General features: G+C 38.4%; 1 protein-coding gene across 1 annotated transcript in view; it reads right to left on the bottom strand.

Annotated features, from left to right (window-relative positions):
* Positions 1 to 412: 412 nt before the first annotated feature.
* U2A (small nuclear ribonucleoprotein polypeptide A'-like U2A) overlaps positions 413 to 12,376 on the bottom strand; it is a 32,943-nt gene continuing 20,979 nt past the window's right edge. Inside the window, exons 5-6 of the mRNA XM_068367701.1 lie at positions 10,734 to 10,868; positions 413 to 780 (exon numbers count right to left, since the gene is read on the bottom strand). Coding sequence (XP_068223802.1) covers positions 758 to 780; positions 10,734 to 10,868 — 158 coding nt within the window. The 3' untranslated portion in view covers positions 413 to 757. The remainder of the gene's footprint in view (positions 781 to 10,733; positions 10,869 to 12,376) is intronic.

The following is a 12,376-nucleotide window of genomic DNA, read 5'->3' as shown; positions in this document are numbered from 1 at the left end:
CTGAAATTATAAGCTAAGTATTGATAATATTAAAGTTATTTAAAAGAATACAAAGGCACTGGTAATACCACCATGTGCATTACATAATACAATTTTCATCTTTTCTATTTGAATAACTACAGGTTTAATGCACAAAAACTAGATTACTGTAAATACTGTATAATTTAAATTTGTGTTCATGTATATTTCATTATAATCCTGTGTTTAAATATGGAAAACTTATGATGAATTAAAAAGTGTAATATATATATATATATGGGTCATATTTAAAACAATAACAGGAAAGTTGTTAACTAATGAGAAAATAGTATTATAGTTCAGAATGCTATGATTCCCTTCACATACTTCAAAGTCAAACCAGACATCTGAAATCAATTATTTGCAAACTATGAAGGGCATTCAAACCAAAATATAATGCTTTACTTTTAATCATTATTAACCACAAGTTACAATAGCTCTCGACCCTAAAGCAATTTTTTTAATAAATGTTAAATTTTAAACTTGTACTTTAGTATGAACTCTAATATCATGTACATCAAACGGTTTCTCATTGAATAACCTTAATTCTACAATAATCTTTTTTAAGATACTAGGCAGAGATGTGTAGTTTTGTATCTGTTCTTACCAGGGAGTAAGGTTACTAGAACATCTCAGTATTGCAGTACCTCGTGTACAATCAGTATTTTCATTATAAAATATTCAGACTTACCACATTGTTCACCAAAAAAACAACTGAAAGATTTGATTCCAACATCTATTATCTTTCTTCCTCGTCCATTTCTGAAATCATGGAAAAGGGCTATAAGTATAAACAATACATAAAATGTAAAATATATGCAAATCTCTATGCCTGTTTTACAAACAAAACTTAGGAAATACTAATTCATACAAACTACAACCATAAAATTTATAAAATTATGCTGCTGCCAGAAATAACAAGTTTTAAAAATATTTATTTTCCTAATAATATGAAGCTGAACATTCATTTAAGCTTTTAACAAGTCTTCATCTGGGTTACCGATTGAACAAAATTCTCAAATCAAGGGAAAAGATCAGCTGTCTTGGTCCTGAAGCAGTGCTTCCTGAAGGGAGACAGGACAAGCAGATTAATGTTAAGAAAACCCAAGAGGAAAGCCTTAACTGATTATGTAACAGAAAGATGAGCCTGTGCTCTTGAGGTGGAAGGCAGTCTGAAACTCTTCCTTTTGAACTGAAAGAGGTTTCTAGATGTACTATATTATATGAATACAACATATATATAGAGAAAGATAGCTAGAATATCCTTCCTGATGGCATACCGTACGGTACTTGCCATCTTCCTCTTGAACAGGAATGTGTGTCACCAGGCCCCAGTTGACTTCTTCACCTGAAGAGTTTACTGTAAAGACCTGGAGCACCGTCTGCAAAAGTGTAGTCCTCTCAATCAATTTCCTTCGGGATTCAAAGGTGGTTGCAGTGCGAGAAAGATCCTTGCCTCCTTGTTGAGGCGAAGTACACTAAATGACTGCAGCCAAATAAAGGTGGAACAAGAAGCTGCTAAGCTGATACTAGAAGCAACTTCCATGGCAGAAGACTCCAGATCTAAGAACAACTTTCCCATGCCCAATTCTTTCATCTGCTCCCTGTTGTCATTGCTGCAATCACAGAGTCGATGGACTATGGTAAGGGAATTACGAAAGCATCTCGGGACAGTCCCGAGGCAGGAGAGATGATGGTGCCTGCCACTCCCGAGGCAGGAGAGATGATGGTGTCTGCCAATGTCAAGACCAGGAGTACTTGCTCTATGACTTGTCCCAGTGCTGGTAGCAGAGCATGAGCTCCTTTACCTAGTACACAAAACCCTTCCTGGGAAATAAGTTTTGGTACAGTACTGTACTCCCACAAAAACATGCAGATGGACTTGTCCGTGTCTCATAACTCAACTGATGAGGTGTTGTTCTTCAGTGCCTCGCCTCCTACCTTCTCTTCCAGGACTTTCCATCATTCAGAACATATCGGCACGCAATGCTTCTCACTTTCCAACAGAGAAAGAGCATTCAAACGACTATAAAGAGGAAAGAATGGCAGAGACCTTTATTCCCGACAGTGGTAAAGGTCTTTGTCGCCGCAAGAACTGATCACAGGTTAACAGGTGTACATGACCCCGAATACCGTGGTGAAGTGATATGTCTCAGTAGATGGGTACATTTATTATTACTAGCTAAACTACAACCCTAGTAAGAAAAGCTGGGTGCTATAAGATCAAGGGCTCCAACAGGGAAAATAGCCCAGTGAAAAAAGAAAATAAGGAGGCAGATAGAATACTGTGCCTGAGTGTACCTTCAAGCAAGAGAACTCTAACCCAAGACAGTGGAAGACCATGGCAGGCACTATCTCCAAGACTAAGAGAACAATGGTTTAATTTTGGCCTCTCCTAGAAGAGCTGCTTACCATAGCTAATGAGTCTCTTCTATCTTTACTAAGAGGAAAGTGTGTCTTCTCTTGCCTTGCAAAGCGAGAACATAACTAGGCTCACTAAACCAAGAGGAACTTTCTCATTACTACTTTCTCCAATAGGGATAAATTGGTTGGAGTCAGGTGTATTGATTGATCTTCTTGAGCTTCTTTTATATCATCATCTCAACATTTCATCGAAGAATCCTTCCTTCCCTAGGATACTCGCCAGCCAGTCCACACACAGAAGGGGTAGATCAAATACCTGTCCTTGGTAGGGGAGGATTTTTGCTGATGACCACAAGATTATGATGTGGCATCTCGGTGCTTGTCTGAGTGCCTAGATCGGACCTGAGAAGTCACCTGTTCCAATCCCCATCACAAGACTATGTTAGAAGGACTTGGGACACTCGGGTATGGAAGGATCCATGTCCTGGACCAGTTTGAGTGTGGGAAGATCTAATTTGAGGAATGATTTCGACTTGTCAGGCGATCTCGCTGAAGATTTCTGGCCTGGAAGTGCAAAAAAGAAACGGGTAAGAGGTGACATATGAATCAATTCCCTCGCCACTCTAAAGTAACGTTATGACCGCTTGGAAAACCAGCATGAGGAGACTTGTTTTGCCAGAAGAGAATAATCAATGTTTCAGTGCAAGCAAAATACGAAGAAAAAGACCTCGAGGAGATCCAAGCGCTCTTAAAAGAACCATCTTGTACCTCGTACAAGTGAAGAGGATGATCTTCCACCAGTATTTTTGCCTGGGAACGGTGGGATGAAGCAGATGCCAAAGTTCAATTACCTAAAAGTCAATGAAGAACAGGCACAAGGTGTCCGAAAGTTCAGTGAATACCTGAACCATATGACGAAACGTATTCTCAGAGAAGGGATTGTTCTAGATATGTAATATCCAGCCTCACATAGGTGACAGGAACGTACTAGGACAGTCTTCCAAAGGAGATTCGTTTCCAGTACATACCGTCCTTTCAAAGGAGATTAGTTTCCAGTACATACCGTCCCTCCCACAATTATGTAGGGAGAGATCAGTCAGGAATGTTCTCAACACTCAGTTGGGTGAGAGGAGGAGACCGATCACATAGTTACAGGTCACACCAAGACCACTCAAGTGGGGACGCTAGGCATGTTCAGTAAGCTCATGCACAGGGAATCTCGTGCCTGTGGGGCGATCATGTTTTTGAAACTTGTGCATGTGAATCATTTTAGGAGCAGACAATCTTACAAGTGGATGATTGTGCACGTGAACCATCTTGCTTGTAGATGATCATGGGAACACCTATGCCGCTTGCCAAAATGTATTCTTGGGGAAGGAACCATTCCCAATGAGCATTCTCTTGCCCCTTGTGTATAAGATGAGAACTTACACTACTAGGATAGTTTTCTCAATTAGATATGTTCAGAGTAAGTAATGCCCCTTCCCTGTATACACAATGAGAAATCAGTCCGGGGAGGTTTTCGTTGCTCAACTGAGCATGAGGTAAAATTTTTAGTCTCCTTCACCTCTGGGAGATTACTTAGCCGACAGCCTTGTTATTCATGCGTGTGGCAAACGTCATTGAAGTGTCTCGTAATTGTCCCCAGGCATGAGAGAAGTGAAGTTGGCAGCCTACATCTAGACCAGCAATACATGTGATTGTCTCACTCGTACGAGACTAAACTAGTAGCACGAGTGCGAGTTCCTGTCCCTCGTACCGCAACACCTTTCTGTTTGAAGGGTCAGCTTTAGCACAGCGCTGCTGGTCCCACAACCATTTGTCCTGTGTATCAGTGACTTTTTCCTGAGCAGACATCACATCCTTAGCTTCAGTTGTTGTCTATGGAACCTCGCAGCAAACATACCACTATCTCTTGGGCACACATCACTTCTCTCTCTCCTGAAAGAGATTGTTTAGGAAGGGGGGAAGGAAGCCCTTCCCTCCATCCCAACTGGCAAGGAGTATGCTGAGTTTGTACGAGACTTGCGAGAACAGGTGTTAATTCCCAGTTTAGGACAACTCTCAGCCCTGACTACTCCTGGCAAGAGACCAAGCACAGGTAAAAAGTGTGAAAACAACTGTACTGAGTACCCAGAAACCTCCCTATGTTGTGTGTGCCGATGTATCTTCCCGCTATGGGACAAATCTCGGCACTTAGACAAGAAGGGGGCTCCTGGTATCGCACTTTCCACGGGTTGAGTAATGGAAGGAATTGCATGTACATAGCTCCTATCAACCGAACTTCCTGGAATTCTTTGATGACATCTTCAGATGTCTTAGCAAAGATGGGAAAACTTTAAGTTTGTATTCTCAGGGTTCATGCTTTCTCGTATGGAAAGACCCACCACAAAACCTGGGGATTTATCCTTAGCGCCTTCTGGGATCGGCATATAATGAAGGACAGAAAGGCAGTGGGTTGCTGTCCTTAAAATTTGGTGGAGGAGGGAGGAGCTATTCTTCGACTAAGTACCAGCGATATCCAAGGGAAACTAACTATATCTGCAAGATCACTTATTCTTTATGTCTGTACTCTCCTGTGGCCAAAGGGCAAAGTGAAGGTTAAGCTACCTGGTGGTTGGGCAGGTCCTACCCACCAGCTGCTATTTCTACTATACTACTACTACCACCTAGTTAAAAGTTTAAAAGGGTTGTATTACCTGTAGGAACAAACTGTCATGTTAGCTAGAAATAGTTGAGGAAAAAATAATTCCTATGTCTGGCAAGTATTTTCATTAGAATCATTATAAGCCTCACTCAATAATACTATTTAAAGGTTTTAAAGGCCACTCATGAATGGAAAAGGTAAGGGATAGTGTCATTGCTCTTAACAAGCAGGACAGTGCCCTAGAGACTGACCACACATAAATATGACCAGCACCCAAGCCCCCCTCTCCACCCAAGCTAGGACTAGGGAGGGCCAGGCAATGGCTGCTTATGACTCAGCAGATTGACCTATAGGCTCCCCCCCAAAACCACCATCCTTAGCTCACATGGATGGTGAAGTTGCAGCGACCAAAGAAACTAACGAGTTTGAGCATTCATTCACCAGTCAGGGGCGTTACCACATCAGCCACCACAACCCTTAACGTTACTATAATGCAAAAAGTGGTGTTCACTTCTATAATCTGTAACTTTTGTATCTAAAGCCTCAAGCAAAGATTTTATAGTTATGCTTACAAGCCTGTTAGGGAACACTTGCTTTTTATGTAAATACTGAGAAAATAAAATTTTTATAAAATCAGTTATTTCTATTCTCACCTGTCATTCATCAATCTTGTCTCTGTAAACTGGTTAAATGTAGATGTCTATTACGAAGCTAATAAAAATATTCACGTTTTCTTTCCTCGTAATATAATTTAGTAAGATGGTGGTGTATGACAACACTTGCATATGGGTAGTCAGTTCTCATTTCTCCAAGTTTTTCAGATCTCCTTTCTCTGAGTTTTCAAGTTAAAAAAAAAAATCCAGTAGCCACTTGAAATAAAAAAAAAACCCAGTAGTAACTTGAAATAAAAAAAAAAATTCAGTAGCCACTTGAAATAAAAAAAAAATCCAGTAGCCACTTGAAATAAAAAAAAAATCCAGTAACCACTTGAAATAAAAAAAAAATCCAGTAGCCACTTGAAATAAAAAAAAATCCAGTAGCCACTTGAAATAAAAAAAAAAAATCCAGTAGCCACTTGAAATAAAATAAATAAAAAATCCAGTAGCCACTTGAAATCACTAGTCCCCAGAGAATACTGGGGGTGCAAGGGCATGTATACGAACATCATTGCAACTAATTAAACTAGTTTTGAAATTGAGTTTATTTCTATGAACCTTCCTTTTGCTGGCTTCCACCCTTGGAGTGGTGATAGTGAAGGAAAGAAATAGGAGCTCTGAAGCACTAGCCTAAATATTATCCTAAGTGACAGATTTACCTTTTCTTACTACTAGGTTTATGGTAATTCACCATAACCTGAGTCAAAAGTAATAACCTACACAACCAAATTGGAAAATTGAATACAAAATACCAGGGACTATACTCAATGATATTAAGGATTTCAAAGCTAAGCACCTATTCTGGATACAGCCTTAACACTGAACTTTAAAGCTATCTCTTTACTATTTTACCCATCACACTAAAAATAATACTATAACTGGAACAAAATCCTTAAAATTTTAATTAAAAGGCAGAAGTTATTTCAAAATATCACCCACAACTACCACAACACCCAATACAAGTACGCAAAAGTTATTACAAGAAAACCAATTTTTTTTTTTTTTAAATACTGCTTAGTAAAACTTTTTCACAAGACAGATTTTTACAAAAATTAAGAAAAGTAACCATGCTTTAAAATATGAACTTGACCTTCAGGTCCTTCATCTGACTTTAATCCAATTATATTTGATCTTTTATAACTATACTTAAAGAGAGCATATAGAATTCTTGCAAAGAACAGTTACTCCTAACCATACGAACCAAATTCCCTATATATTTTTTATCTAAATAAAAATTAATAACTTACGGGGTATCAAAATCTATATTTCGATGTACTGAACTTTACAAATGACATCTTTCTCCAAAAGAACAAAATAAATAATGTCTAGCCCTAAAGATTCTAGCCTCAAAGTAGGTAAAAGAAAATAACTTTATATCATAAATAAACAATACAGGAAAGAGCCTGTAGTTCACTAATACATTTACCTGAGGCTATGCTAAAAGAAAGTGTTTTATCTTTAAAAGAAAGGTTTTCCAAAGGTTTAAAACTAAGTTTTGAAATATTGCAAGACTACACCTAGATTCCAATAAGTTGTTCGGACACCCAGAGGTTTCTCAATAACAACCGATATGAAAACATGATTCAGATAAATCTAATCTTAAATGTATGGGAACAGTATTAAGAATTGACCTATAGCTCTTAATAGCTATAATACAATTTTCATAAAACAAGAACTGTCTTGGATATAAATTATTGGTAGACTGTCTCTTGAATCCTAAAATAGACAATCTAAAGGATGTAGAAAACATCTATTTTCTGGTAATGCAGTTGATAGCCTCCATGCAATTGGATGTGTTGGGTTTTGTGAATCTCCCTAAAAACCAATTGTCCAAGAAGATTGGTCTTGTAAGGCAATGTCCTTGGACACTCCAACAAGAGACCACAGATCTGTAAACCTTTCTGAATTATGGCAAAATGGGGCCACCAGTCATTCAGCTGTCTGAAGATACTGTATCTTGAACAAGCTTATTAATGCCTAAATCATTGAGAAAGGAGGAAATGCATATAACCGTAGATCCAGATTTGACCAGTCTTATAACTATAGTCCATTTCTTTTAGCGAGGCATATTTGCATCGACTCGCGGCGGTGCCCTTTAAGCTCGGAAAAGTGTCCTGATCGCTGATTGGTTAGAATTATCTTGTCCAACCAATCAGCGATCCAGAAACTTTTCCGAGCTATAAGGGCACCGCCGCGAGTCGGTGCAAATATGCATCGCTAAAAGAAATGGACTATAGATATCTACCTTCTATGCTAATGGACTTGGAACTTGAGAGCAAAACGCATCTTAATGTTGAGATAGGTTGCTAACATCACAAATTTTAAAATCTGTATTTTTTCTAACTTTACAAACCTTCACAAATTTTAAAATCTAAATTTTTTCTAACTTTACAAACCCAAGTCGTTTATTACGAGTATGATTTCGGCAAAGCCGGAACAGCCGTTTAAACTTTTAATGAGGTGGTAGAAGTAACTGGCTGGCCACCCACCTTAGTGAATTTCTTACTTTGACCTTACACAAGGAATTGCCGATTGGTTGAGGCGGGAGGTGTAACTTAAAGAACTCGGGTTTCTAAGCTTAGGAAGTCCCTATAACCAAACTTGTGGGCTTACTTCCCATGGAATTGTCAAGGCACTTGGTCCTGTGAAGGAGCAGAAACGATGACTTCTCAACCTCCTAATGAAATGAACATGAAGATGGTCATGGAAGAACCAATATCCTTGAGAAGGGTATGTTATCTGAATTTATCATCATTTATGATAACATTTAAATGTCCTGCATACATTTCATCAACACTAGCCCTTGTCTGGGAGGATGGGGAAGGTAATTATGAACAAAAATTGTCCGAAGAAAATTAACAATTTACTTATTACTCGAGTACCGTATGTGTACGAGATCATGGCGACTGTAGATGGAGATGGTTTGGGCATGGTCTTCACACTCACCAAGAGAGATTAGTTCACCAAACGTTTAACTGGGTTCCACAAAGCACTAGAAGAGTTGGAAGACCCAGGCCTATGTAGCTGAGAATTATGAAACGTGATGTAGGAGATGATGAATGGAGACGTATTGATTTAAAAGCTCGATAAAGATGACTGGGGAAATCTATCCGTCAATAGGCGGAGATGATGATATATATAAATGTTAGTGTATGTGTAAGAAATGAGTTAGCAGCTAGAGTGGATATGAATGTGTTGAGGTGGTTTGGCCTTGTTGAGAGAATGGAAAATGGCTGTCTGCTAAAGAAGGTGATGAATGCAAAAGATGATGGGAGAAGTACAAGAGGAAGGCCAAGGTTTGGGTGGATAGATGGAGTGAAGAAAGCTCTGGGTGATAGGAGGATAGATGTGAGAGAGGCAAGAGAGCGTGCTAGAAATAGGAATGAATGGCGAGCGATTGAGACGCAGTTCCGGTAGGCCCTGCTGCTTCCTCCGGATGACCGCGGAGGTAGCAGCAGTAGAGGATTCAGCGTTATGAAGCTTCATCTGTGGTGGATAACGGGGGAGGGTGGGCTGTGGCACCCTAGCAGTACCAGCCAAACTCGGTTGAGTCCCTTGTCAGGCTGGGAGGAACATAGAGAGGAGAGGTCCCCTTTTTTGTTTCATTTGTTTGCTGTCGGCTACCCCCAAAATTGGGGAAGTGCCTTGGTATATTATGTATGTATGTGTATTTATATGCATAAGTTCTATAGTTGGTGGACAGTGACGGTTGTCAGCTGTTTCCAGACTCCTGCCCTCAAGACATGCTCCACTGACAGTTCTACAAGCCGTTCTTAGCCAAAAAAAATTAATAGCATAATTTGATGTTTAAATCAATTCTAGCAAAAAAGTTTTAATGTGCTAGTTTTGGGATGAAGATCAATAGAATACCAGGGTTCTTGCAACCTGGTGCTACTGAAGACTATCAACAGAGAGACCAGCTACTATACACAGCTTTCACTTGCAGGAACACTGAGACTTTGGTTGTCAGTAAGGGGTTACCCACACGGGGCCTATGCTTTACCATGTCACATGATGGAGGGGATCTGTAGCCTGTATGTCTACAGCAGGTTTGTCCAACATCAGTGATCAGTAAAAAACTTAAGACGTACCACAACACTCTAACAAGGAAGCTTCAGGTACAGGTGATAAAAGGTAACAAGGTCTACTACAACAATAGATATAATGACCAGGACAGGTCAAGTGTTTCTTACTAAAGGTCACACACATCTATCCAACAACAAGAAAGTCACCCAAAATAGGTCACTAAGAAAATCACTCAACAGAGGTCACCCGGCCATATTTTCCAAACAGAAGTAATCAAGGTACACACACCCAACAGAAGTCCAATAAAGGACAAATGCATAAAAGACGGCACAGAGAGAGATTTCCCACACCATAGGTTGAAGAGTAACGCTAGCTCAATGAAGTTACAAAGACGAATGCCTAACAAGAGGTCACCAAATATATTTTCACATGAATATGATAAAATTAGTCCATTCTCACAAATTGCTAATATCTACCTCCTTGGTAATCTCGCTAATATCTACCTCCTTGGTTATCTCCTACATCAGATGGCCCTCTTCCATCCTCTCTACATGGCCAGATCACCTCAACACATTCATATCCACTCTAGCTGATAATTAATTTATCACACCCATTCTTACCCTCATTACTATGATTTTACTAAAACTAAATATGAAAAATTATCAAAGATGAGAACAGTGGATGTGGAATTAAAAATCCATAATTATATAAGTTGTATACTCATATAAAAAATGCAGAAGCTTTCGCACTTTTAATAGACACAGCATGGTGTATAATTCCTTAGAAATGAGAACCATTTTTAAGTGTAAATTAACTAATTTCCTGGAAGCCTTCAAAAAATGTTGATAAAAAAAAAGTTCAGAAGTATACAGGTTAATACCATAAAATGCCATTCTAACATTTCAATATAATGCCCTAGTTGAAATCTACCAGCTATATAAAGACTAAGCCTCTAAGTGCCTATTTAAAAACAATATTCTTAACTATAAAATTATACCTTACGAGGATAATCTACCACTTACTATGTTTTCCAGCCTGTGTACGACCAGGAATATTGCCAGTACGGAGCATATGCTGTATTCTTTCCACTTCTTCCATTGACCTTGCATTAGAGATTGCCTGCCGGATGGCTGCTTGATCCTCGGCAGTCATTTGAGCTGAAAAAAAATTAAACAAACTATAAAAACTTCTGTTGTATATGTCCCAATACAGCATTAGAAAATTCATACATTGTATAAGGTAAAATCTGCCATTATTAACCCGTTATTATTATTATTACTGTATTATTAATTGCTAAGCTACAACCCTAGTTTGAAAAGCAGGAAGCTATAAGCCCAGGGTCCCCAACAGGGAAAATAGCCCAGTGATAAAAGGAAACAAGGAAAAATAAAATATTTTCAGAAGAGTAACAACATTAAAATAAATATATCCTGTTTAAACTATAAAAACTTTAACAAAACAAGAGGAAGAAAAATTAGATAGAATAGTGTGCCCTATTGTACCCTCAAGCAAGAGAACTATAAATGGAATAAACCCACAATCTATGAAAAAGGAAATTTATATTGTGCTTTCGAAGGTACCATCTCCATTCCTCTTCAGAAAACAACGCAAAAAGTTTTTGCTTTCTGAATAGGAAGGGTCCCTTCGAAAGCTCAAAATATATTTCTGATTTCATATATTGTAGGTTTATTTCCTTTATCATAAATACACTAAACATTGTGTATTCTAAAGTATCTCTTTATAGTTTATATATGACTAATCTATTTTAATGATGCTAGCAATAAATAGATATTTTATTTTCATTACTTCTCATATAGTTTATTTATTTCTTTTCCTCGCCGAGCTATTTCTAATTGCTGGAGCTCTAGGGCATACAGGGTTGTAGCTTAGCTAGTAATAATAATAATAATAATAATAGCCATTCTAGAATGGATCCCAGCTGGTAGATCATGGTCCTTAATAATAAATAATATATGAAATACCCAGGAAAGAATAAGTCTTCAAACAAAATTGATATCTTAAAACATACAAGATAACTTTTCCTTAAAGCAAGTCTGTTATATGCATTGCTCTAGCACACATGTAAAACACTATTAGTTACTAACTTTATAAGATTAAATACGTAAACCCATAAAAGCATTTTTATGTTAAAAATCGTTGTTGTCATCGGCTTGTACTCGTATCCGAATATCATAGTTTTCAGTCCCAATAGAAGGTTAAATCATAGGGTCATAATAGGTCAATTAATGTTGGGGTGGTGAACCTTCTTATGGCTTGTAAGACCAATTCGTGCCTTGAATAATCGAGGGCATTGATCACGCTGAACATTTTGAACGACGATAATGAACTGATGATAAAAGTTCAGCGAAAAGCATCATATATACTATAAAATGTCCAAAGATAGAGGCCCCACCTCTCATTTAAATAATAATAATCACCTCTTCTAACATGACTGACTAAATCCAAAGAGGATTCATTGGCTAGATACATCAAAGGATAGCCAGTTCTGTGTGATGCGCAGGGCCTATCTAACAAAGGCAAGTGACCCCTGCCGGTCCATACTTCTGTAATTCTAGTTAGATCAACCGCCAGGCATCAGGAGTAAAAGCCAAAAAGACAGTTTGTCCATCGCCTTAAACCCAATCCGTCACCCTGCTTCTAACAA

Source organism: Palaemon carinicauda, unplaced genomic scaffold, assembly GCF_036898095.1.
Source record: "Palaemon carinicauda isolate YSFRI2023 unplaced genomic scaffold, ASM3689809v2 scaffold106, whole genome shotgun sequence".
NCBI classification, from domain to species: domain Eukaryota; kingdom Metazoa; phylum Arthropoda; class Malacostraca; order Decapoda; family Palaemonidae; genus Palaemon; species Palaemon carinicauda.
The sequence above is the reverse complement of the archived record's forward strand: the minus strand, read 5'-3'. Positions and strand labels throughout refer to the sequence as shown.